A 27,882-nucleotide genomic window follows, 5' to 3' on the forward strand; every position below is an offset into this window, starting at 1 on the left:
GTGGTAATAAATCAGAAAAGTATAAAAGTTTACTTCAACAGATTGTGTTAGTAGCTATATATGGCATTCAATGATGAGACAGTTTTTGTGAATTTTTGATTTAGCTTCAATAAAGGAGCCCTCTCTCCCTTCCCCCATTATTTTTTTTTTTTGGGGGGGGGGGATGAATCAGTAGATGAAAAAAAAATTGGAAAGGTTATAATATTGCAGCTAAACCTTAAAACAATTTGGTTCAGAATAATTACTGTATACAAAGTTATTTTCGCCCAGTGTAATTTTCGCCCGTCTACACTTGCAAACAGTTTCATCCCATCTCAAATTCGCTCATGCAGACACAATTGTGTTTTTAAATAGATAATTTGAGACATTGGAGTTCGCCCAATCTCAATTTCCCCCTCTGATGAGGCCAAAAAGGGCAAAAGTAAATTAAGGGCGAATATTTTCCTGTATACAGTATGTAATAAACTTTTGGAACAGTTCTAACTGATAACAGAAATATTTAATGAAAGATAACAATTGAAATCAACATATTAATTTAAAACAATCATGAACTACATGGTAATCTCTTGAAAATACAACCATGCACTTCATTATTTAATAACAAAAATAATCGTAAAAACTTTTTTTTGAAAATTTCAAAACCCCAAATGAAGAATCCATTTTTTTCCCTCACCACTAAGATGTCTGCCAATGTGAAATGGCATTACTGGATAAGTACCGAGAAGTACCCCTACAAACAGTGACTTTGTAACATATACATGTATAGCTTGTCAACTTAGCTTTCTAAGACAATACCAATCTGAATGCTTTTGCACTATATCAGAAAAACTTTTCTTATGGTATTTGACGGTGAATAATGTTAGTGGTGAAAATTGTGAAATTTTTTTATCATTCTTAAAGGTAAAGTAAAACAACAATGAATGTTTCATTTTAGCATGATTTATAATTATAGAGATCTGATATTAATTAATATTATTACCAGACAAAACTGATTTAATTTTGAAATTTGAAGAAATTTATAAATGAGATCATTTTTATTCCCCCATAGTTTCCAAATATTGAACTATGAAGGACAGATATCAAATTAAAGCCTTAACATGTACTGATATTAAAAAATACTGCACAGTTGAGAGAGTATTCACAAAAGAAAATGTATCAGATCTAAAAAAAAATTCATTAATTTGTCTTCCTGATAATCAAAATAGCAAAGTAGAGCAAGGTAAACCTTTCAAATCAATTTCTTAACCAAACAGCTCTCTCCTGCAATATGATTACATAAGATCTTTAAATAGCCCAATTTTAGCTCACCTGTGACACTCTGCTGCGGGTTGGCTATTTTGGATGGGGCCTCAGAGGCCTGGCTGTCAGACCGGGAGGTTTCCCTGTCTTTGGCCTCCAGACGGTCGACCGTCTTCTCGTCCCTGATGAACTTCCTCTTCTGAGTGGCTCTCTTCAAAACCCCCACCAGTGTGGCTACACTGAAGTGGTGGTGACACTCAGGGGGCCTGATAAGGGAAATTTTATAAAAGTTCATAATTGATTTTCAAACATACAGAATACTTAATTTTTTTTTTAAAAGTTTATATCCTTAGCATTAAGAAAATGAAACACTCATCCAAATAGGCCCTTCCCATTTTGCCTACTCCAAAATTATGACTTTGGCTCATTTAATTTATTTAACTGCTATTGATTTTTTTAAATGTCTCATTCTCTCTATTTCATATTCTTAATTCTCACTCTATAACAAGCAAATTAAGTCTTCTCTCTCAAATCAACCCTTTACATATTATCTCCAAATTTGTGTCCAAGTTGATAATTTTCTCAATAACCAAAAAATACCCCCTAAAGCCCCCCCCCCCCTTTTTTTTACCCTCTCATGCCAAAATACAAACTTACAGCTCATCCCTGGCTAGTTCTGTTAGAGCTTTGAGACGGGCCCCGAGTACTGCTGGAGCCCTGAATCCCATGGCGGCACACTTAGCCTTCAGAATGAGGCTGAAGTCAGGCTTGACGAGGGAGACCATGCGGAACAGTGATCTGACGTCGATGGGGAGACTACAGCCGGGAGGGGCCGTCTCCTTGTTGTAGGTCATGTGGACGGCAAATGTTTTCTTGATGGAGATCTGAAAAAGCCCAGTATGATGTGGAATATCTGTCAACATTTTGAAAAGATTTATAACAAAGCTGTTTCCTATTCCTGAGAGTAATAAGGTTAACTTTGTAAACATAGGAAGACATACATGTTACACTACTTTTATTAAAAACTTAAATACAAAAATCTAGGAATAAATAAGCTGTTGAAGAATGAAAAAAATAAAAAATGTTCATGTTTATTTGAAAGTTTAAATTGAATCTTCATATTGGTAGTTAAGAGTTCAATTTTATCCGCAGTGACATAAATTATGAAAGGGGCCTTTTGCAATAAACCAAAACTTATTCAACAAGTGATATCGACAAAGAGTGAAATAGAATACAGTATTGAATAAAACACTTTACTGACCTCCTGCCCGTCGCTGAGGGTAGCGTAGGGGTGTCTGGAGCGGAGGGCTGTGATGACCGCTGTCATTTGGTCCAGTAATGTAGACATGGCCTGTTTGTTCAGACTCTGTACCTCGTCAAAACAGCACCAGCAGCCATCCTAATGAAGTGTTAAAGAGAAATGTGCACTTTTATCTAACAAATAAATTAAATATCAAGGATCTGTTCTATTTAAAAAAAATTGATTCAAAAGTTTTCTCAAAACATGTAGAAGGACTCAAATTTCAATAGGGGGCTATGCTTTATGTACTGTCAAGCCAAAACATATTATATATAGCATATCTGACTATGTCAGCAAATTATCTAAGACTGTACCTACGAAAAACCTACTAGATATTTTAAGTATATGCTCTTGATTTCTGAACAGTACAACTCAATCAACACAAAATGTACCATGCCTCCATGTACCCTTTATTATTTCCAAAGAATACAGTACCAGTATATCTTAAAAGGCTTCAAAATTAGTATAAAGGTTTCCTTAACACGACAGTACATACCATGGCGGTTCCTTGTACGATTTTCCCCATAGCGCTAGTGTCTGACTCGGTGGAACACTGGAACGTCCCAATGTAATGTCCCAGCACCGTGGCCAGCCCCTTCACAGTCTCTGTCTTTCCCACCCCCACAGGGCCGGACACACAGCTGCCCTGGTAGTTGTTGAGGGCCTGGGACATGGTCAGGAAGCAGCGCTCGGTGACCGGGGTCAAGGCCACTCCAGCGTTCGTTCCGTAAAACTCGTTGCCATAAATATAAGGCGTGTCTAGTATCCATATCAGGGGTTCATATTTGTCTTCTGTAAAGGATATTAATATCAGAATTTATTAACGATCTAATAAAGACAAAAAAAGTTTAAGCACTTGCATGCTTTTTTTTTTTTTTTAATCAAATTAGCACACAATTTTGCAGATTTTTTTTTAGTTAAGAGTTAAAAAGCATCAGTACCACAGCATAAATTAATAATTGAGCTTTAAGTTTTAATGCATTGCATTGACTTGATAAAATAAAATAATTGTCACTTTTAACTTTTTTTACTCTGATCTGGGATGTTGAAACACATATGAGATTTAGCAAAGACAAAACTGTCCTGTCTAAGATATTGTTATGCAAGTGGTAAATTGTTATATACAATATAGTTGTTAAAAATGGATGTAGATGGGGAAAATTGTAAGCAGATACATGAATTGTATAACACAAGTTTGAAAATTAAGAAAGCATTGTGTTAATCAAACATTAGTTGATTGCTGCGTCAGGTTTCAGTTTCTGCAAAACTTAAAACCTTGTTTTCCAATCAATTTTTACAAGAACTTTCATCTTTCAAGTTGATTTGAATTTTATGAAAGTTAGACTGTGGCTTCATAGTAAAATACTTATAAGTATAGCTTTGTTGTTATAAAATAGCAAATATTATGAATTATAAATACTAGCTGTCACTGCAAAACACATTGAAATAATAAACAAAGAGTTTCATCTTTTTCTGACAATTTGAAAGCAAATAAACACAATGGCACGTACATCACATATAAAGTTAAGATAATAGATGCCAAACAAATGTCAAAAAAATATGTTCACGCAGCTAATAAACACAATATAAACATAAAACAAAAATTTAAAACTGATAAAACAAAAAATAAAATGCAAAAATTTAAGTTGCTGACTGGCAACAATCATTTATTTAAATGAATAGACTTGTGATAGTTAAAACTGTATACAGTTAATGGAGATTAATTGTTATATCTCGATCATGAAAAAGTGAAAAATTAGGAAAAATCAATATTGGATTCATGCATGCATAAAATTTATAAACAAAATTAAGGTGAACTTAACAAGAAAAATTTAATAATTTTTTTCTTTGAGGTCAAGGATCAATCTAATTAGCCAAACAATTCATGATAATAATTAACGAATGGATGAAACACAAACAGATCAATGTTTACCACAGAGACTTGTACGGGTGTTTTGTTTTCCTGGGGACGCTGTGAAAATCATAAAGCAATTGCAGCCATTTTAAGTCTGATAAATATAAATGATTGCAAAATCACTTTTGAGACAAACCCTTGAAGTTATTTTTTGATATGTTATCCCTTAAACTCAGTTCTTAACTTTCTCTATTTACCTATAGTATTAAAATACAATGAAGTGCAAACTATTTTGTTCTTACTAGATTATTTTTTAAGAAATACAATCATAAAATTGTGCAAAGTTATTCTTTTTTTTTTTAGATTTTTATATTTTAATTTTCATTGCTTGCAATTCTTGCCATTTTACTTTCTATTATCATTTTACTTTTAAAAAAACTGAGTTTCGTCAATTTTTGGTCTTTAGTTTCCATTACCATGGCAACGAATATCCTTAGCAATAATTTCATGGAGCCATGCAACTATTTACATCAATGAGTTTAATATGCTAATTTTATGCAATATTAAAGAAAATCAGCAATGTGGGCATTGGGACCACTATATGAAATTATGGTCATAACAGCAAATTGATATTAAATCCTCAAAGTTCATTTTTAAAATTTTTTGAAGGTGCCCATAACCTCAGCACTTATTTCAATTTAAACTCCACCCAATCCAAGACAAAAGCAATAAAAGACTGCAAAGGGCCAAAGCTTTTGAAAGGTATCCATATATGTACAAATGTTGAAGGGGTCAAAAGTTCAGATACATGAATATCTTATATAGATATTAATTTTTGTAGAAAGGAGATTAGATTTTATATCATATGCATTTTTTCAGAGAATGCAAATCATATCTAAAAATAGTATGAATTAACAAAAAATAATGTAAAATCAAATTTTTATAAAAATTATTTTTAAAAAGAATGGTGAATTGCATTTCAAAAACATTACAGAAAGTGGATTAAATGTTTGATAGACTGGTAAAGAATAAAAATATCATTTAAATAGAACAGCAGGAGGAACTATATAAAACTGGTGATCATTAAAAGCTAAGAAATAAAAAATAAAAAAATATATATATAGCCCAACACCGATTTCTTATTTCAGCTGTATAAAGAATTCTTACGTATCGAGAGGTCACTTAGACTGGCCTCCGTTTTAATATCGACTGACTCCGTATCAACATTCTCATCGTTAGCTAATTAAACATACAAATTAACAAGTCAAACAAAGCTTGATTTCAATCATATAAATTGCCTGTTAGTTTATTATTAAAATTAGAAGTTACTTGATACATGCAAACAATTGATATTTTTTAGTTTTAGTTTTTTTTTTGTTGCATATTTAGTTCATCATATTTTCTTTCCAAGATAAACTTGATGAAACTAATTTCATCCCCCTTTTATCCGTTTTCTTTTTGCACATTAACATTTTTATAATATTGCTTTGTTAAAAATTTCATCATAATAATGTTTATTATCAAATGTACAAATTAAGAACACTAACAAAGCATCAATCATTAGTTTTAAAATGCAAAATTTATTAAATGCTAATTTTATTTATATAATAAACTTGTCATTGACTTTTTTTTTAAACTCAGTTTACTCTAATGTCTTTAAAATACAGAGATACCAAGAACTTAATCACAGACCCTCAAATTTATTTTAAAAAATTGATAATTTTAAACATTAACAAATTTTCAAAATTTGGTGCCGTACCCACAGGATGGAAGTAACAACGTATACATCTCCTCCATTCAAAGTCTGTGGTCTCTCTGAGGGATTTCCTGTTGCACATGTTCTCCAGAATGTCTCTCAGATAGAGAGATTGCTGCAAGAATTGTGAGAAAAATACAGAACTTAAAAAAAAAAATCCAGTTTTTTGAGTTCAGCTTTTGCACACAATGATGAGCTTTTAGCTTGCATTCATTGTGTTCATTTAAAAAATGTTTAACTGTACGGTATTCAGTAACCAAGCATTAACAGAACATACTGCAATCATGGACTCAAGCCGAGCCTTGTGGAGGGGCAGCATGGGTTCCTCCAGAGTCCGCCACGCCCCCTTGGTCAGCACAGTGGTCAGTTTGGCAGTGGATGCCTGGTACTTCTTCAGCGTGTTCTAAAAATAGTAACAACAGTGTTCGATACATAATTCTTGTAATTGCAGTTGCATTTTATACAAGACATAGATTGTTCTTTAGATAGATATTAAATGAATTGCAATTTGTATATGATGCAAAAACCTCAGAGCAACATTTCAAAAAAAATTAGTTATCAATTAATATCATAGATAAAAATAAAGGGATCTGCATTTTGTACATGATGCAGAATTTCAGAGCAACATCATCTTAGAATGAACACAGAAACGTTAAATAGATGTTAGGCTACCTGCTGCAGAGCCTTGCGGTCGTACTTGAGTTCCCCGATACCTTGGTCGCACTCTCTCGTCCAGTAATACAGCATGCCTATCCTACACACTTGTGCTGGGTACTACAGAGAACAAAAGAAAAGAAAGTTAAGAACCAATGCTTTCCGTACCAAGTGATTAAGTGTTCCATAAACTAGAACCTGTTTTATCCATTTCAAAGTCCAACTTGACATTGGAGTTCAAAACTCAAAATTGCTGTGATTTTTACATTATCCATTTTAACACCGAAAACTGCTTTCTAAAAAAAATAACAAACTTTTTATTCGGAACAGCTTTTCACTGCAACAATCCCAATAAATTAATTTAATTAAAAATAACCAGTGGGACCTTTTTGGTAAAGATTTTTGGCATCAAAATACATGTATCCCCCCCCCCCATATCCCCCCTTTTTTTGCCTACAAAAATCACTCCCATATTTTTTAATATAAGAATTGATTAATTAATTATGATCTAAGACTGTTTACCTTGTAGGCCCACTCATCCATCATGACGCCATTGTTACAGTCCTGAATGATGTTGATGCCGAGTTCTCGCAGTGTCTTGGCGACCGAGTCCCTCAGTCTCTGTAACCACACCTCTACACCCTCATTCAGACACACCTGATAATTAACACACAAAAAATCGCCAGGTAAAATTACAGGTAAATATCCATCTTTAAAACCACTCTATTTATTGAAATATTCTTATCATGCATAGATTAACAATTCATAAACATCAAGTAACTGAATTTACTCATTATTTTGCCATTTTTACTGATACTCCATTCCATTACCCCATCTCAATTAATAACGATTAATAACGATTATCTAATTAATAATACATAGGATTCTTGAAAATGTTGAATAATAAGAGTTTTAAAATTATCATGATTTTGTAATTTTTTAACAAGATAAGGTTTATTTCATTGATTATCAAAAAGCATTGACAAATAAATATAATTTCTAAATAAAATTTTGTGTTGGGTGACTATGGAACGGAAAACATTACATTCATTGATACACATTACATCATCCATACATGCAAAATTCAATATATATCTCAGAGAAAAAAGTTTTTTATCCTATCTATGACACTAACGAATAAATAAAGCCTTACCTTTTCATGCAGGAAAATCATTTCTCCATCGGAACTTGAGACGGACACTGCGTCTCTAATGACAACGTCCTTGATGATTCCCTCTGACGGCAGGTAGGCGGGGCCATGAGCCATAGCACTGGGGTTCACGCTCTGTAATTAGGTCAGTTCAAAGGTCAATGACAAATATTTTAAATTTCAATGAAATCTTTTTTTATCTGAATACATGTTTGAAAATTAATTTGATATCGGTGAAATTTCTTTTTAAACATATTATGAAATTTATACATAGAAAAGCAGTGAATTTTATGCATTGAAACAATGTATAAACATTCATGTATTTGAAAAAAAAAACCATGTAAGTAACAAACATGCAAAATATTGCATACGAACAATATCATACAGTATATTTAAAACAAAATTTAAATTTGAACTTTGATCTGAATTGAAATTTAGATTTTTGGAAAGCATAATAAAAATCGATATCAATCTGAAATTGAAACATGCATATATTTATGTACATTGTAATTATACACATGTATATACTTGTAATACCAACACATAACACACATTCTCTACAAATATACACATCTATAACCAGGTGCTGAAAACAATTACGTAACCAATTTTTAAAAACTTTATCAAAAATGCCATTTTTTTTAAACCAAAGTCTCAACAACATGACTTTGTTGATCACCATGCATCTGATAATTAATATCTTAGAACTGATCCCCCAAAAAAGTCAAAGTGCAAATTCCAACAAATCAACTCTGAACTTTGAAACTCCCTGATAATGAACACAAAGTCACAACAGAAAAATCAAAATATTGTACAACTGTATGAAACAATGCAGTGTAGGTTCTTACGAATTGAGAGCAGTTAGCTCCCCTTAATCCTGATATCTTGGACCTGAGTCGCTTTTTTAAGGCTTCCTTTTCCTGCTGGCAATTATGAATTTTTACAAATTTAAGTATTATTGCAATAAAGAGTTGAAGTTCAGCTGCTAATTTTTTTTTAATATCTTACAAACTGAACAATATTACGTAAATTTTCAATTCCTTCTTAATTTTTGCATAATTAGTTTTTTTCATACAACCTTATCATATTTTTTAATGATATTTCAAGGATTACATTAAATAAAAAAAGATAAAAAAAAAAAAGCTTTATAATTTTTCAAAAATTAGAAACAACAATTTAATTTAAATTGAAAAAAGTAAGTTTTTGAAAAATTTAACCATATTTTTTTCCTGCATTGTTGAGGTACCTTCTGGGATTTTGGGAATTTGTGTTTGTCAAGTGGACCTTCCTCTTCTGCTTTTTGTTTTGATTTTGGGTCATCCTTATAAAGTTTCACAATGAAATTAATACATGAATGTCCATTCAGAGAGAGAGAGAGAGAGAGAGAGAGAGAGAGAGAGAGAGAGAGAGAAAATCATATATCTATTTTCAAAGGGGCAAATATAATATATCAAGGCCAGCTGAGAAAAAATAAGTTTGTTGGAAACAGAGAACTGTAATTTAAAAATTCTGATCAGGCATCATAGACTGATACTAAAAACAGCTCTATAATATTTGTACTAGTATTCTTACCAGATTTCATTTTGAATTAGAATATGTGATAAGAATTTATTTATTTTCTCTAAATTATCAGACTTTCTTATTCTCCAATCAGGTTTCCATTACTGTAAAGTACATGTTCCTGATGGGAGAATAAAAACAAAATATCAAATTGCATCATTAAATGACATATTTTAAATTTTTGTGCCAATTTTTATAGTACATTATATTCACACATTCTATAATTATTTTTATAATGTCTAGATTAGATATCAACATATAATTATTCTATTAACAGCCACACATAAATGTACCATGATATATATTTTCATCCTCATCATTTAATAAAAGCATATTAATCTAATATTATTTCAATTGCCCCAGTTAATATACGAATTTGCTAAGAAAAATCGTAAATTCCCTATTGCTGGTTACTTGGTAGATATGTAATATACAATAATACATGGATATATACAACTTTGATCGCACTTTATCATTGCCCCCTAAATGTAAACACACAAATATGTATGATATAATATCTATATCTATATATATAATGAAGCCTCAGCGTTAATGAATAAATTGGCCCCTGCCCCTAGGGTTCTGACTTACTCCCAGTAGACTGGGGGACAAGGCTAGCTCACTCCAGTACGACCCCTGACTCGAGTGGAGCCTGAGGGGGACAGAGGCGGCCCTGGGGCGAGGGGTCAGGTTGTACCGCCTCACATCCTCACCCACCACCGTAGATGTTCTACGACCTGGCTCGGGGGTCTAGCAAACACAGCATGGTAATAGTTTCAGAGACAGATGAATTTGAGTGCTGCAATTTAACTATAAAGTTTGAGCGCTGACCATTCCCAATTATACTTTTCTATGACCTGGCTCAGAGGTCTAGCAAACAAAGGTAAGAGTTTCAGAGATTGATGCAGAGTCTTTATACGGACAATTTTTTATACTCTTTTTATAACCGGTTCAGGGGTCTACCAAACACAAAGATTGACAGATATTTTCATTGACACATTCCCTATACTTTTCTAAGACCTGAATCTGGGTCAAGAAAACAAAGGTTGCGCTGTTAAAAGAGTCGCTGAGATTGACAGAGAATTTGAGTGCTGACAATTATAACTACTGGTAGTTTTCTAATAGTGGTGATATAATATTTGTTTAAACAGTGATGATAAGTCAAACATTCTACAACACGATGTGTGCATGGTAACATTCAAATTGATATTAAATAAAAAAGCTTAAATGTGCAATGGAAATTTGAAATAATTTATTAAAACAGTTGTTCAAATGCAGAATCTGACGGATCACTACATATTTTCTATTAAACTTAAAAATCCTTTACCTTTTCTTAACTTAATCTCAAAATTAAATATGAAGCGATCCTATTCAGATATTTATCAGGTGTCTAAAGTTTATCTACAATGTACATGTAGCAATTAATTACCCTGAAAGATAGACCAACTACTTGCAACTAGATCAACTCAAACTATATAATAGTACTTACTGGAATCTATAGCATAATATATAGGTAGACAGAAATTGAATATCATAATATAGCATTGAAATACAAGGTATAATATATATACATGTAGTCTAAATATTCTGTAAATTGATATGCTTGATCAAAAAAATTGCTCTGGATTATATGTGCAATGAAAACAAGGATAATTCTCAGTTATGTAGAATGAAGAATATATGAACTGATATACTGGGGTATGGAAGCATACATGTAGAGATGAATAAATGAAAATCTCATTTAAATGATTATTTTGAAGGCAAGCATCAAATTTTTTTTTCACAGATATTCAGAATGAATAGATATGTGTAGGAATGAAAATCTCATTTAGATGACCATTTTCAAACCAAGTGTACATGATACAGTATATTCCATTAATAAACAACACTTACATAGATTTCTGTGAGGCGTTTGTCGATCTTGGGCGGGGTGTTGCTGCGGAGCCCCGGGGACATGACGCTGGTTGACCTGTTCCCTCGGGACTGGGTTCCTGTCCGTGACTGGGCAAATCCAATCTCATCCGTCGGCTCATCTGGACCGGTGTCAGCTTCCTCCAACTTCACATCATAGATGGCACTGAAGATGGACCTGAAATAGAATGACAACTGTACTAAGTTTTCTATGTTTGAGGTTTCAGTAAAAGCTTAATGTCAAGGCATTTTCAAAAGCAGAGTAAGTTGTTACCATTCATATGAAGTAAGGTCTTACAAAAATTGAGGTCCTATGATTTAATTGAGGTCCTATGATTTATATTTGATCTGAAGCCATATCAACTTGTAGTGAACCCCAACAGAACCAATGTCTTATTACTTATAGGTGTGAATGCATGGTTATCTTTATCAAAACACTATCTCAACATATCAAATTTGAAATCCTTATCTATAAATGATCAGAACACTTAATTGAGTTAAGGTGTGAACAACTTAAGGTCCTACACGCATCACTACGTATTTGAGGTCCTCCGTTTCATGTACCTAATATTCTTGAGTTGAGTTCCTAAGTGTAACTTGAGGTGGGGTCTGACAGACTTGAGGTCCTCATAACACTTACTTGAGGTGAGGTCTGACAGACTCGAGGTCATTTGGTCTGCTGAGCATGGCCAGCAGGACCGGGTCGGACACGAAGTAGAACCTTGGGAAGGCCCTCCTCTTGTTGTCCAGGTACTCCATCAGAGACTTGAAGCAGATCTCTAGCTCCTGCTGCATGTTACGGAGAAGGTTCACCTTGGGGACCTCATCACCGGTACAACACTGTAACAAAAACAAGCAGTGTCAGGAACAGGTTCAACTGATATTCTAATTCAAATGAAAAAATTAAGTTTCAATAAATTTACAAAATATTGATTTTTTTCAATTAATATCTTGTTCTAGTCTTTGTAATCATATTAAAGAGTGAATTTACAGCTTTATAGTCAAAATATTTTCATACCTTGAGAACATCCCCTTTACATAAAAATATGTACAGGTCTGGAAATCTTTACTTAATTTAAAACTGTATTTTCCTACCTCTATTTCCCCTCATTTCAAAATGACAATCATCTTAGCTTTAACAGTTTTTTTGTACCTGGAGAACTCCCCTCATCTCAAAGTAGGTAGTCTTCATCATCTTGGTCCAGCTCTTGTCGGTCCGGGCAAACCGCTTGGCCTCTAGCTGGAGTTCCTTCGCGGTGACTGAATTACTGAACACTGCCTCCAGATACTGCCACAAATCCTGAACCTGCAACCACAACTCCAGAACCTCCGTAACGTCCTTCAGTTTTTTGGCCCACAGGGCCGTATCGTCCCGCAGGGGGGCAATGTACTTGGAGGTGAGCATGCTTGCCAGAAGAGCCTGGGCATCCTCCAGCTGTTCCAACAATCGCTCAGTGGAGACTTTGTCCAAGAACATAGGGCCGCGGTTCTTGTAGTGCTCAAAGGTCAACATCTGCTCGTTCCACTCATCCTCTGTCACTCGCTGTTTTATCTCGAGCTCGAGTTCTCGACTCGCACTCAGGCAGATTTCTTCGATGTCTGCTTTGTGTCTAAAAGTATTTTTGTTTTTTAGTTTAAATTTGAAAATCATCGGAATAAATTCTATAAAATATAAACAATTCATTAATTAATTATCTATTTATAAGTATATGAGTTTGACAACTAATTAATCTAATTACTTGATGAGTCCTATGTCCAGTAAGTGGGACAGTTTGAACACGTTGGCCTCCAGCTGGAACTTCACTCCGGTCACATTCATCACGTCCAACCAATGGCGGTTACGAATTTCCTGAAAACAGAAAAACCCAAATGTGTTCCAGCTGTCAAGAAAAGTCAAAATAAAGCTAGGATGAACTACTGCTGTGAACAATTTTAGAGATTTTAAAATATTAATCTAATAATTGGAAAAGAAATAAACAACAGCTATTATAATACACCATTTGGTTCCAACTAGTTGTTATAGCATATTTTGTACAAAATATGTAAACACACATTCTCACACCATTAAACATGTAGTACACCTTCGAGAGTTAAATGTTTTTCAAACTTAGACATGCAAGTTAATACATGTATTCAGTACACAACAATAAATAGGTTTTAAGACACATTTGTTCCTTGCATTAGTCTATCAAATTTGTATTGCTTAATTGTACACCTTTTAAGAAAAAGCTAATTTAAATATTAATCAAGCTACCAGAGTTTAATACACATATTGAATAAATTGCAGCATGCCGAATTTCCTGCAGGATCAAAAATTAGTGAGTAAAGACCTGATATTCATAACTTTCACAAAATCATGTGAAAATTTTTTACTATTCATCTTTCATCTTTTTCTAATTTTATATCAATAATATAACAAAAATTAATCTTATGCAACAATTTTTTACTGGTCTAAAAATGTTGTCGTTTGCAGTATTCGTTAACTGGCATGCATACAGATAAAAAAAACCATACAAATTCTCTACAGATAGACAGATGGACAAATAGACGGGTAACTTACTGGTATGTGGTATTTAACACTTCCCTGGATGTAAGCGGTGCAGAAATAAACAAGGGATTGAGTGAAAATCAATGCAAAGGGATGAAAAAATGATAACTCACTGACAGTTAAAAAATCTTAATGGAAAGTGAGTAGGGTATATATTTTTTCAGGAATTAGTGAGAGATGCAAAAATAGAAGGATGCAGAATGATATTGCTTTTAAAAGTTATGATCAAGTCAAATAAACTATATAATTATATATGTTCTTCAAAATTAGTTAAATCAATCTGAAATATTAAATAGCAAAATAATAAAATAGGAAAATTAACATTGTTTTTTTTAATAATTCTAAATAAACATGCAGATGCAATTAATATTTTTTTTTTAAGTATATATAACTCATTTTTAATGAGGATTTTTAAAAAATATATAAGAAGCATGCAATCTGTTGAAGAAAAGGAGCATGTAAAAAGTATATAGCAGGGGAGATAATATTGAAATGCAGTGATCCCGACATGAGTTATCTCCACTTGATATGGTTGCTATGGTTACCTTTGAGTTGAGTTTCCTCAGCAGTGGGAATACCTCCAGGTAATTCTGTAGCGAGGTTTTGAGATCATGATATGCGTCCCAGTCCTTGAGTTTACTTGGAAGAGCCAGACACTCATCCCAATATCCTTCCACCTATTCAAATATTTTGATTTTATAAAACCTATGTCATAATATAAGGAAAGCCTTAATTTTTAACCTGAATAAAATTTTTGATTTCTTAAATAAAATGTACTGTTAATGGGATTCAATTGTACATCTGGTATATGGCTGAAATTGTTCTTAGAAAAAGAATGAATTTTATAAAACTTTGCATAAATTTATACATAATTAATTCTGTCATTTACATTACCTCAACAAATGCAGCATCCAGATCAACATCAGCCCACAGGGTGTCTCTAAATCTGGTATCAAATCGGATGAACTTTTGGAACAGTCCATACAACTGACTGAGCAGATCCAGTTCTTCACCGGTTTTATCCAGTTCTGGAAAAGGTTTACACACTATGCCAAAAAGCTTAGAAACAGACACCAGTGTATTGCGTTTTGAATCGTACAGTTTGTATTTTTGTTGAAACTCTTGCAGACTAGCTACAGCCTTTGCTGGTGGAGTGTTAGGGGTATTAGGTCCCTGGGAATCGAAAGCGTTCCTGAACTCCATCACTTCTACCACGAAAGCCTTGACGTTTTTGTCAAGTTCTTGTTCGAAAGCTCCCCGCCGTTCCTTCAGGAGGTTTTCGCGGACTTGATCCGCTAAATCCATCAGTTCCACCCACTTGTCGCGGAGCTGATCCACTTCTTCCACTTCATTTCTTGGAAGCCTTAGTTCAAACTCCCTGTAAAAGTAAATAGATTCCTTAATCTTGTTGTCCATGTTATGAGGTACTCCGAGTAATCCGTAGAGAAATGAGTTGAGCCATACCTGATTTTCTCATACATAGTCTCAATCTAGTGAGACAAGTTAGGACTTAATTAAGTTCCTAAAACATAGTCTCTATCTAGTAAGTTGAGCTGAGCACTAGCCCTACCTGAGTTTCTGATGCATGGTCTCTATTGAGTTAAGTTGAGCCTTACCTGAGTTTCTCATACATCGTCTCTATGGGGAGATAGATGCCGTCGATCTTGTTCTCCATGTCGCGAAGTTCCTCCAGCAGTTGGAGGGCACTGTTTAGCTGATCCAGTGACTGGACGTGGAGTTCTAGCCTGTTACGGACATTTGACCTGTACAACACTGCGGAGTCCAGTTTTTTCTAGGATTGTAAAAGATTGGAAGAAAGTTAAAAACAGTACATTATGTATCACAATAAGAAAGAAACAAATACTGAGAAATCATTTACCGTACATTTGTGGTTGCCAATTATCGCGGATTGTCAATATCTTGGAGTTTCCTCTCTGACTCATTAATTTGAGATAACAATGTTTGACTGTATCAATAAGATTTTACTCTGATGTCATGTATTTAGTTTTTTTTGTACATCTTATGAAAGGATTTTGAGCGAAGTATTATTACACTGTAATCAAGGACTAAAAACTCTACAAAATTTTTAGATTCATACCTTGGCTTCTTCATGCAGAACTGATGCAAACTGGATCTTCCAAGCCATGGCAAATCCATGCAGTGCATCCTTGATAGGATCAGTCCTTAGACAAATGCAGCCTACAGGAAGGACTTTAGGAATGCCTAGGACTTTCTTCTCTATGTAAAGGAAGCGTTCCACTTCCTTCTTTATGTTGAACATCCCAGGATCTCCCATGATGAATTCCTTGAAGTTGCCATGGAGATCGTCTTTCCACAGGAAGTTGTAGTAACTGAAGTGGAACAGGTGCTTGTTCACTGTGGATTCCAGTTCTGAAAAATTCAAACACATTGTAAAATATATTTTCCTCATTTCCTAATTTTTAAATCTGTTAATTTAATATCATTAAAATCTGAAAATTTAAAATCTGTATTCGAAAAATTGTTAAGCACACAGCAGAATTTTCAAATTATACCATAATCTGAAGCCATTAGGGAAAGTGGCATTGCAAAACCTGTATTCTTTCATGGGAAATGTTTCAATAGGCAAAAATCTTGTTCATGCAAAAATCATAATATCTAAACTAGATGTTACTTTATGATCCAAAAGACTCTGACTTGTTGAAGCATTTAATTTGTGACATTCTGCAGGCATTGGGTCATTGGCATGCAAAAGGTTTTGTTTTGAAGTTAATTATGCATCATGTTCACTTCTACAGTCACTCAAATTATACAAAATCATTTCAATTCCATTTATCATGCATTTCTACCCGCCATTACCTTTGAAAAAAGAGGTAATTCCTCCTTCAAAAATAGATTACAAATTTTAACACTGATATTTTTTCAAGATTTGTCAATGAGTTTTAAACAAAATCTTAAATTATATCAGATAATATTAATTCCTTAAATCTTTAAAAAGAGATGCTCCTACAATGTGTTTTAATACAAGTTTGCTTTAAAGCATGATTATTTAAAAGATCCAAATGTGTTGTACATCAAGCAGAGCTACAATAATATACATGTACTAGACACAAGAAGGTTAATGGTACATAAGGTTATCCCCAAATGACAATTAATATTAATTTAACATTTAAATGAAGTTGACAGTTAACATATGAAAATATACAATGTGGAGTGAAAAATGAAGATAACAAAAATGGTACCTTGCATGAAGAATGGCTTTGAATCTGCTCTTACCTTGAACAATGGCGGCGACTTGACTGGTCATTTCCTGGACGTTCTCGTCCTGAGAGATGGAGCCGTAGAAGTTCTCTGGTCCATACAGAGACAGCCAGTCAATGTCTGTCATAGGAAGAGAGATCAAATTAATGTACAGTGCAACCTCTGTAATCAGCAACACTGGAAATCTATCTCACTGTCTATTCCTACTACATTCTGATGTCCAATCTTTTTTTGTTTTCAATTGTTAATTTTGACACTGTCTTTTTTTATAACTCATCCACTTCAAAACTAAATATCTTTCCTTAACTCATGTTACAGTAAAACATGCTTATAACGAAGTGCCAGGGAACGGAGATTTTCCTTCGCTATAAGCGTAATTCGATATATTCGTCAAGTATACATAATTCAGTCATGGGGAATGAAAATCACTTCGCTGTAAGCGTCAATTCATTATAAGCGTGTTCGCTATAACCATGTTTTACTGTAGTTGGTCTATTTTTGCTGTACCTACAAACTCCCCGATTTTAAAAACTGCGCTTTTATATCATTAATCTTAACAAAGCAATAGCTTTTGGAGATGAAGGTATTGTATGAAATTATCCAGCAATAGCTTGATTTAAATATAAATACATGGTTTCACAAAAAAAAAAGGGTCAGACAGTATCATAAAGGGTTCACCTCCTAACAACATTTTCATTTTGAGTCTTAATTATTTTAGAGAATTTCAAGAATTTTGAAGTGAAATCTTACTTCTGGTTGACTCCAGTATGGCGTTCGCGACGTCTGCTATTGCCATCTGTGCCACATCTAGAGAAGGTTGCAGGGTGATGTTGGGAATGTTGAATCCCACTTCCACATCAAACCTACAAATACAACATGTACATCTTAAAAGTACTATTTTATGCGCTAAAGAAATTACAGACTGAGCTTTACCTTGATTTGTCCATTACAACTACTGATTGATATTGTCATATAATTATATGTAATGAGAATCAAGATTATGTATCACAGTAACTATAGTCAGTCTTAATAAGAAATCATTATGATAAACAGAATTGACCAATTTAGCAATTCATAAAAATAAAATCTCTATATTGATCTCCTCTATGCAGTAAGACCCGTGTAAAAAAAAAAATTCCCCCTAAAATTAATTCACTTCCTAATCACTTCCTAAATTCCTTCCTATTTTTGTAAATTTTGAAAAAAAAGTGATCTAAATTCTCGGCCGTCACTCACTGTAGATAGGTGACTTCATTGGTCCTCTCTGTCGTCCATGTCATGTTCGACAGCTGCGACAGACTCGTCTGGGGCCGCGACTTCTCCGACAAGGCAGACGACACTCGGCTGTGAGCGGACTGCATTCTAGGAGATCTTGGCGTCCCCTGGTAGTCGTTGGAGGCATTGGACATGGAGCTTATGGCTCGGATTACATCACCTTCACATCCGGACGACTCCGCTAGAGCTGCTAACGATTTATAGGTGGCGGTCAGGACTGCATCGTACACTTCATCCTTGTAGTGAGCTACAAAACAAAATGAAACCATGACTGTCTGTTCCATTTCTTAAACTCACAAGATGCCTTTGTTTTTTATAACCCTTCAGGATGATTTAATGATCAATGGTCTCTAAAAATAATATCACTTAAAGCTCTTTAATAGTTGAAGGTAACATTGGCCTATTTTGAAGTTATCTATCACAGATCCTCCTTAATGTTAGGTGACCTTACCAATGAGTATAGTCTAAACTGAAATCCAAATCACTTAAAACTCTTCAGTAATTGGAGGTAAAATTTTTTCTATTCTGATGTTACACACTATAGAGCCTCCTTAACTCTAGTTGACCTTACCAATGAGTTCGGCCACGTAGTGTTCTTCCTCTGCAGCTTTCTGTCTCTCACGGGCAACCTCTTCTTCATCCATCATCAGCGCCATCTTCTTTGATTTCCCATGATGCTCGCTCTGTAACAGGTAAATAATTCATTATTACCCGCACGAAATTTCCAAATGGTGATGGCTTTTTAAAAGTTGGTCCAAAATTTCTGTTAAATTATTAACACTCCTTTCTCAAATTGCAGGACAGGTAAACTATCAAAGAAATAGTTTTAATTAAAATGCATATCACTCAATATTTACATGATGCCAAGTGTTGAAAAATAAAAGGATATGAAAATCAAAAGATAAAACTTTCAGAATGAATAAACATTCAATGACATGCAGAAATTCACATATGAAAGTTTACAAAAAAGACCTGTTAAAACTTCAAATCATATCATGTTTGTGCTTCAAAACATTCACGAAAAGTGAGCAAGATTATATTGTAATCTTAAGATGAAATACAATAAGAATATCCCAACAACCAGATGACACACTTTCTACGAGCTGTTCTAATCAGAGAAAAAAAAAACCATATTATACACAATGATATGCAAGTATGAATGAAAAATGTGAATGGGTCAAATTCATCACAAGACACCTATTAAAGAATGTGGTAGGCCATCACCATTTAATCAAGGGGTGCCATGTGGAACTGATCAGACAATGGAACAGGCAGACTGGAAATTCAAAGATCACTTAATGGAAAACAAAGAATCATACCAATAAATTTATAAGCCATTGCATCTCAAAGTGTATAAATCTTGCTGTATTTCAATGAACGTATGATTAAGGTTGAGATTTGTTAAAATAAATACATAAGATATCATGAGCATTTTTTGTACAATGCAATGGCTTATATTTTTGATGACTAGTAATTAGTATTATGTTAGGAGGAGAAATAAATGCCAGTCTTAAAATTAACATTGACAAATGTATATGGAAAAAGAACTAACAACTGAAATTGAACCTTAAACAAATTTTTTTTCAGGGGTAATGGTTTTGATTTTTGTTGCCAAAAATGTAATGATAATTTTTCATTTGAAGCCACAAAAAATAATTAAAATTGCCAAACAGCTGTAACACATTTCTTTCCAATCATGCAAAACAGATTTGCAAAAAAAAAAGAGGAAAAAAAAAATCAGGACAATTGATTAAAAATACACATTGTCATTAACTGGCATTTCTACAATATATATATATTTGTTGGTGTTATTTGGAAAAACGGTTATAAAAAAAGCCAAATTCAAATCATGCAGCAGCAATGTGTGTTATAGTGACCATGTTTGGCATGAGGGCCGGTGTGGAGGATGGGCGTGGCAGTGGTTCCCTGATGGTGGGGCGCCGCTTGTAGTGGATTAGCTTGGAGTGAATTTCTCCCTGCGCGGATGTGAGATCGTACTCCTGAAAAGTGGGTCACAGATTGCAGCTTTGTGGTCACAGTCGGTTAGATGGAGGCAAAATGAGGTTAGCACATATTGATATCACATATCATCATATGGATATCACATGGATATAACAGATTATCATATGGATATCACAGATCATCATCTGGATATCGAAGATCATATCTATATCACATGGATATCAAAGATAATCATAATTATGGAGATCACCAATTATCATATGGATATCACAGATTACCATATGGATATCACATGTTATCATATGGATATCACCAATTATCATATGGATATCACAGATTACCATATGGATATCACATGTTATCATATAGATATCCCATATGTATCAGGTTCTCACATGGATATCAGAGGTTATTTTACATGAATGTACACAACATCAAATCAATGGTATATTAGTTGGAATGGTGCAGGATGTGTATCACTGACAATACTTAATCATTTGTATTGAACCTAATTTTTTAATCTATTACTACATGTTTTTTTGCTATAATCCAATAGTTATGCATTGTAATTTTTCTTGACAACTATACTGATAATGTATAAATTCAAATTGTGGCAAAAAGTCACTTCTACTACATACATTATCATTACTATATTGGATGGAAAAAATTGAACAACTTTGATAAAAAAAAATCTTATATATAATACTTTTTTTGTTAAAATTGCATGTTTTAACTTTAATTCATAAAATTCTGCTTGGGCATCAAAGTACTATTACTGGAACCTTTGAATAAAAATTACAATTGTTATTTAGATTTCCATTCAATAGTTTATTCAAAAGCTACAGTCATGTAATTATCAAAATATAAATTTCTATGGTATTGTAAACTAGGCTTTAATAATTCAGCAGACACAGCTGAGCTATCAGTACATCAATCAAAGAGAAACACGTCTTGTCTAATTATAGCGATTCTCTCTGCTGAAATTATCTACAATATCAATTTTCAAATTTCATTAGGAATATCTATCATGCTATAAACGTATGTCTAGTTTTACTTTTATGCACGCCAATCTTCAATCTAATCAAACAACATGACCCCGCCCACCTTTCTGAGTGCCAGCGTGTTGGCCACTTTCTGTAGTCCGTCCGCCACCGTCTTCACCATTTCCTGTAACTGACGCGATCTGTCCTGTGTGCTTCGTAGCATCACTTCTCGGAACTCCTCTGGAGGCTAAAATCATAAATTATATTATTTCTTTTAAATAAATAAAATTTTAAATCAACTTTTATAAGAAACAAACAATAACCAAAATTAAAGTTTAATTTGCTGGTTTCAAAAGTTTACTTTTTTTCCTCCAACTTCACTTAAATCTACACATTACTCAAATATTTTCGAGCATGAAAGTGAGAAAATAAAATGATCAAATTCCATAACACTATTTTGGTCTTTAAACCGTATTCTATGTAAGTTCAAGAATATATTGAAAATTTTACCCAGGTCCTAGCAAAAGCTTCATCTATGTCAAACAAGTAGAAGTTGCTGATGTCGTCCAGTGTGGAGAAGACTTGTTTCTCCATTATCTCCGCTACGCGTGCCTCCATCGTCTTCAGCTTCTGTGTGGCTGAGTGGATCTGATGCAGGAAGGCATCTATAATGAAACATGGGAGTAAAATAAGAATCAATTAAAACTGTAGGTTGTCAATTTTAGCAAAATGGTCAACTTATTCTTAAGTTTCATGAGAATGTAAGTTTGTATAGAGTATACAAATAATATAAATTTCCACAAATAGTTCATGGTCCTAAAAATAATGTTGACCGGATTAGCAGATCCATACCAATATTCATGCTGTTCCAGGCCAGGGTGCTCAATCCGGGTTGCAGCTGTTGCTCCACATGATCCTTATGAGCGGTGAACAGCTTCTGGAGTGGTTCTGGAATAGCCTCACACACCTCCTTATACTCGTTCAGCACCAGTTCCAGGTGGCTCTTGTAGCTCTTGAACCTGGATTCCTGCTGCATGATGGCTATGGCTGCATCCGGAATCTGGATTCCCAGCCGAGTCAGCCATTTCGCTTCATGGATCAGTTCTAAGACTCTGAGGGAGAGGAATGGAGTAAAACTTGTATTAAAATGCATGATTTAAATATTATTAGTGTTGTACAATTGGAAAGATATCAAGCTCTTTTACATGAATTTTCCTACGTGCACTGGTAATGAATTTTAACATACACCACATAACTGAATCTTTTAAATTCAATTTTTAGAATAAGGAAGACAAAAAAAGTACAGTTCCAATCTGTATGATGCCATTTCAACATTAATGTTCTGCTTGATCAATTAATACACTCATATTCTCTAAAATAAAATAAAAATTTTGATTTTTAACCAAAATTAAAATAAGTTTCTTGATTAAGATTTTCATACCTCTCATCTGCATTGACGACGATTTCCTCGGTGGTGGGGTGATGGACGAACAGAGTGGCCCTCAGTCCATTCCTGGCGTGGTCGATTCTGTTCTTCCACTGTGTGAACCACAGACTCTCGAAGGTCACAAGCGCGGTGGCCAGCTTGTTGTAGATCCGTACGATCCGGCCAAAGTCTCCCAGCTGGTTCACTGCCTTGTTGTCGCGGAAAATCTTCATCGGGTCTTCGATTCGTTTTAGTAGCTGCCGTGACCAATGTATGGCTCCTGCCACTGGAGGAGCATTTCTAACCAGTTGAGGATTGTTCTAATTTGAAAAAAAAGAATTTTTTTTATTATTTTAAAATTTTTAGAACTTTTCTTTCAAAAATATTATCTTTAGATGTTTTAAATAAAAACTGATATTCAGCAACTTTTTGAAACAATTCAATGAAAACTTTTTAGGTTGACTTTACTTTAATTTATAATCTGTTAGTTTGCTCTTGTTTTTGTACTTAATAATCTTATCTAATTACCTTGTGAGCTTCATATATTTGATGCACTTCATCTAGGTCTGATTCATACCAGTTGAAGATTTCTACAAATTTCTCAGAGATGCAAGCTCTGATGCCTGATCTGTTTTGGACAGGTGTGAATCTGTAAAAAAGCAATCAAAAGTTGAAAATCATCATCATCATCATCATCATCATCAACATCATCATCATCATAAGAAAATAATTACCAGCACTAATTATCTAAACAAATCCCCTCTAATTACAAAATTAATGCAATATTATTTTGAAATCTACACAGTACCTTGTGATGATGTCCAATGCATGCTGAGTTTTGGTTTTTCCAATAAAAATGGCATGGAGGTATGCAGCAAGGAAGGTCTCCAAGTCACTGACTATTTGTGCAAAGTTGGTATAATAGTCCTCAAAGCGATCTTTGTCCTGTGAATAATTGCCAATATTTTATCAGAACAACTGAAGTACACAAAATCAAATAATAAGTTGTCTACAAAAGCTTAATGAATATTTCCTTTAATATTATAAATCAATATATAATTTCGCAAAATAAAATTGGATACACAGTTCATACTCGAGGTATTCAGTCAAAATACATGTATCAGCAAAAGCTTAATGCAGTCAAAAATTTCTATAAGTTTGAAAGAAATTGTTAAAAGCATGCCAAGTTAAATTTGAATGTACATGTAATTCTCTGGATACAAACATAACTTGCCAAAAACAGTGCTTTTAGAAAATGATATTTTAATCAAAAAGAAAATACTTCCAGTACTAATTTTTTTTTTTTATTGAAACTGCAAATGAAGTCATTTCAATTCATTTTTTTCAAAGTAAAAAGCAAATTCAAACATTGCAGCACATGTATATGTAAATGAAAGGTGTGCAAACAAACAAGATATAAGGAATTGCAAATAAATAAAGTGTTTAATCTCTCATATGTAATATATATATGGTTTCTGGAATATATTAACAGCAGGATGCAACATACAATAAATATGATATTAACAGCATATTAAACACACATTATATGTACATTATAAAATAACATGCTTCTTTGATTCATCCTGAGGTATATGTTTCAGGATGAAGGTATAAATATTCCCCGGTGTAGAGGCAACACTGAACGGTTAGCAGACATAAGACTAAAAACTTAAGGCATTTTGTTCATCTCCAAATTAAAGTAAATTAAGACTCATGCTCATCAAATCCATTCCCCTTCCTCAACCATGCAAACATTTCACCACATTTATAGCAGCTGCTGGGTTAAAATTTATCGGGAAGATGGATAGGCTTAAAACATTTTACTAATTGCTGGTAAAAAAAAAAAATAATAAAATCCCCAATCCATTTCAAAACTAAAAAACATGCAATGCAGGGAGGTATAGAAATTAGGAAAATTGCAAATTTTTAAAATTCAAAATGAAAAGCTTCTATAAGATAAATTTATCTCCATTGATATGTCCATTCTATATCTAGCATGGTTGGTGGGGGGACAAAATATTCTGTAGATCCTATATCTGCTAAGTTATAAATATATATGTCATAATAAGAAATGAAACATTCAAAAAGAGAGAGAGAGTTACCAATCCTGGCATGCCATGATATCGTTTCTGTGAAAAAAGGGAGCTTACTCTTATAGAATATCTTAAAATTAATCACTACATATTTTGGTGCTTTATTTTAGCTTTAGGAATGAACGGATATAATTACTGTACAGAAAAAAAGTATTTTTTTCTGACATATTACATGCATTTTTCATTTCCTCTTTAATACACTGAAATAAAACTCAAGGTACTTTATTATTTGCCATTACAAATACACAACTGAATTGTTTTAACTTATCAGGTGTTTAAGTTACATGTTAAAAGAAAAGTGAAAATGAGAAAATCACAGTGAATATTAATACATGTACAACTCCACCTTGGTGCAGAAGTTCAAAAGAATCATTGAAAACGTGAAATTAAAAATTTCATCTCTGTACACATCAAACATTTCAATTGTTACATGGTTGCTAAGGATACCTAAGGTCAGAGTTCGTTACCTTGGATTCCACATCCAGCATTGTCTTGGTTGTGACGTTATCACTCATCGCCTGGGTCATCTGCTGGAGATGCTGGGAAATAATGGCTGAAATGCTTGGCCCTTCTTCTTCCTCATCCTCAGGGAAATAGCGCCCTGATGGGGAGAATGTCAAAACTTCATTTATTCATTTACTGTCTCAAGACCACAACTGCTAAATACCAATGCCTTAAAAAACACCCTCAGTCAATTAGTAAATTTAGCTTTATAATCTGAAGTTGAATTTTTACAAAAATTCAATAACAACATTACAAATTGTGAACTCTGCCTGCATTTCATTTTGGGCTTTGATTTTGAACAGAAAATACAATTCACCAAAATCATAACACCAAAGCACTAAGGACAACTAATTTTGTTATGACTGTAATTTGTTTACAGCAATTTGTTTGAAAATACAATTTTTAACTGGGGGCATGAAACTGACTTCACTGTATTTTACTGTAATACGATATCTGACTTACTCAGCACACTGAGCTCATTTTCATTGAGCCCCTTGTTGTTGTTGACAGACTCGAACACCTCGTCATTGTGGTCCGGCTGAGTTGGGGGTCGCTCCTTCTTGTCCTCGATTTCCTGGATCTCCGATATGTTGTCGTCCTGTGTCTCCTCATCCTCCTTAATGGCCCTCAACCCGCTCCTCTCAGGGGAGGCAACTGTGACCGTGATTGTCATTCCGTCATCTCCATTTTCATCCTCATACTCCACTATACAATTATAACATCATAACAACAAATTTATTTAAAAAAAAACAATTTCTCAGTATACAATCAAATACAATGGGGCTTCAAATACTGTAAACATTTGGCTGTGTGTTCCTTTTAGTGTTTTTTTAATGGGGGGGGGGGGGTTAGATGTGGCAAATAGCAAAAATATAATTATATATAGAAAATACGTAATATCAAGAAATGTGCTAATTCAAACCTACGCTAACCTGTTGCAAAATCATTTTCTGTCTGATATTGTACATGCTATTTAAAATATAATTATAGTATCCAGATGCCAGATATCCAGATTTATCATTCTATAAACTTATGCTAACAATATTTTGGACAAATTCCATACATATTCCTTTATTTTTACTTATGCTTCTGAAGCCTTGGATACTCTCAGTACTCACATTTACTGGCCTTGTTTTCCCGGAACTTCCGATACTTGTACTCATCGCTGTCCTCATCGTCAATGACCAGGTCCTCCTTTCTGGGTTTGGGGACGCCGATGGTGCTGGTGGCCAGTCTTAGTAAGGAAAATCATTGAACCATAAATTTAACAATAACTATAAACGCAAGCCATATATCTGTGCATCTTTCCAGTAAAGAAAAGCTTCAACAAAACTATAATATCAGGCAATATCATTATGATACACCACTGAAATTGTTAGTTTATGGGCAAGAATGATTTCATTTTCACATTCATTCTGCCTCTCATATAATAGATTATATTTTTTTTCATTCAAGAAAAATTTTTAAAATCAAGGACAACCATTTCAGCTTGTATCTATAAAAATGATAGCTATATTCTTTTTTTCATCATTTAAGAAAAACATAGGTAATCACAGATTACAAAGCTCATCGAGACCAGACATCACCCTTATGAAACTTCACCTTTATGAGACCACCTTTATCATATTAAATGAAAATCATACTTTATGATCTTGGATATTCATGGATTCTGTTTTGACACAATATCGTATATCATCTGTTAAAAAATTGTATGACAATCATATGTTCATATGTAAATCAATACAATAATATAAAATTAAATATTGCATCCTATCATATTTACAACATATATCATATAATACAATAAAATACCATAATAAACAATGATGAGATATGATTTTGTAACGTATGATATGACATTGTATTGTGTTATACATTATTGTATTTGATCAGATAATACAATTTTATAATATATAAAACAATATAGTATTATATTACAATATCATATTACATAATACATCATTGTATTGAAACATATGATATTATATTGTATAATATAGTATGGTATTGTATGGTACTGTATCATTTTTGAAACATAATATGATATTGTATCATATGATACAATATAATTTGAACAATACAACATTGTATCATATCAAATGATACAATATTATGTGATAAAGTAAAATATATAAAACAACATTATATTATACATATTGTATCATATGATACAATAATATATTTTACAATATCATACAATACATTTCATGTGATGTGATAATATATCATATTATAAAGTAATATCATATTATACAATATCGTATGATACGATATTATATAATATAACAGTATCATATCATACAATTTCATGTGATATAATTCTATATTACAAAAACTAATATCGTATTATACAATATTGTATGATACAATATTATAGAATATACAATATTGTATCATAGGATACAATATTATATTTTGCAATATCT

At 33.2% G+C, this 27,882-nt stretch overlaps 1 protein-coding gene across 27 annotated transcripts in view; it reads right to left on the reverse strand.

Annotated features, from left to right (window-relative positions):
* Positions 1-27,882, reverse strand: part of LOC105343324 (uncharacterized) — an 80,485-nt gene that overhangs the window by 44,570 nt on the left and 8,033 nt on the right. For 20 of the 27 annotated variants that reach the window (XM_066071341.1, XM_066071333.1, XM_066071352.1 and 17 more), the window contains 36 exons: positions 26,575-26,690; positions 25,919-26,161; positions 25,420-25,553; positions 24,962-24,988; positions 23,668-23,804; positions 23,388-23,508; positions 22,875-23,179; positions 22,286-22,545; positions 21,944-22,098; positions 21,555-21,680; positions 20,366-20,488; positions 19,060-19,171; positions 18,450-18,735; positions 17,964-18,076; positions 17,229-17,333; positions 16,072-16,364; positions 15,590-15,765; positions 14,868-15,351; positions 14,519-14,650; positions 13,986-14,009; positions 13,165-13,274; positions 12,579-13,035; positions 12,066-12,265; positions 11,408-11,603; positions 9,201-9,275; positions 8,803-8,877; positions 7,958-8,089; positions 7,327-7,461; positions 6,823-6,924; positions 6,428-6,553; positions 6,154-6,265; positions 5,562-5,633; positions 3,036-3,331; positions 2,501-2,638; positions 1,897-2,123; positions 1,309-1,505 (listed from right to left, as the gene is read on the reverse strand). In XM_066071341.1, the coding sequence (XP_065927413.1) occupies positions 1,309-1,505; positions 1,897-2,123; positions 2,501-2,638; positions 3,036-3,331; positions 5,562-5,633; positions 6,154-6,265; positions 6,428-6,553; positions 6,823-6,924; positions 7,327-7,461; positions 7,958-8,089; positions 8,803-8,877; positions 9,201-9,275; positions 11,408-11,603; positions 12,066-12,265; positions 12,579-13,035; positions 13,165-13,274; positions 13,986-14,009; positions 14,519-14,650; positions 14,868-15,351; positions 15,590-15,765; positions 16,072-16,364; positions 17,229-17,333; positions 17,964-18,076; positions 18,450-18,735; positions 19,060-19,171; positions 20,366-20,488; positions 21,555-21,680; positions 21,944-22,098; positions 22,286-22,545; positions 22,875-23,179; positions 23,388-23,508; positions 23,668-23,804; positions 24,962-24,988; positions 25,420-25,553; positions 25,919-26,161; positions 26,575-26,690 (6,122 nt within the window). Of the gene's footprint in view, positions 1-1,308; positions 1,506-1,896; positions 2,124-2,500; positions 2,639-3,035; positions 3,332-4,472; positions 4,512-5,561; positions 5,634-6,153; positions 6,266-6,427; positions 6,554-6,822; positions 6,925-7,326; positions 7,462-7,957; positions 8,090-8,802; positions 8,878-9,200; positions 9,276-11,407; positions 11,604-12,065; positions 12,266-12,578; positions 13,036-13,164; positions 13,275-13,985; positions 14,010-14,518; positions 14,651-14,867; positions 15,352-15,589; positions 15,766-16,071; positions 16,365-17,228; positions 17,334-17,963; positions 18,077-18,449; positions 18,736-19,059; positions 19,172-20,365; positions 20,489-21,554; positions 21,681-21,943; positions 22,099-22,285; positions 22,546-22,874; positions 23,180-23,387; positions 23,509-23,667; positions 23,805-24,961; positions 24,989-25,419; positions 25,554-25,918; positions 26,162-26,574; positions 26,691-27,882 lie in introns of all 27 variants that reach the window. The other 7 variants (XM_066071354.1, XM_066071355.1, XM_066071340.1 and 4 more) reach the window with 6 other exon arrangements.

Source organism: Magallana gigas, chromosome 9 (assembly GCF_963853765.1).
Source record: "Magallana gigas chromosome 9, xbMagGiga1.1, whole genome shotgun sequence".
Classification (NCBI taxonomy): domain Eukaryota; kingdom Metazoa; phylum Mollusca; class Bivalvia; order Ostreida; family Ostreidae; genus Magallana; species Magallana gigas.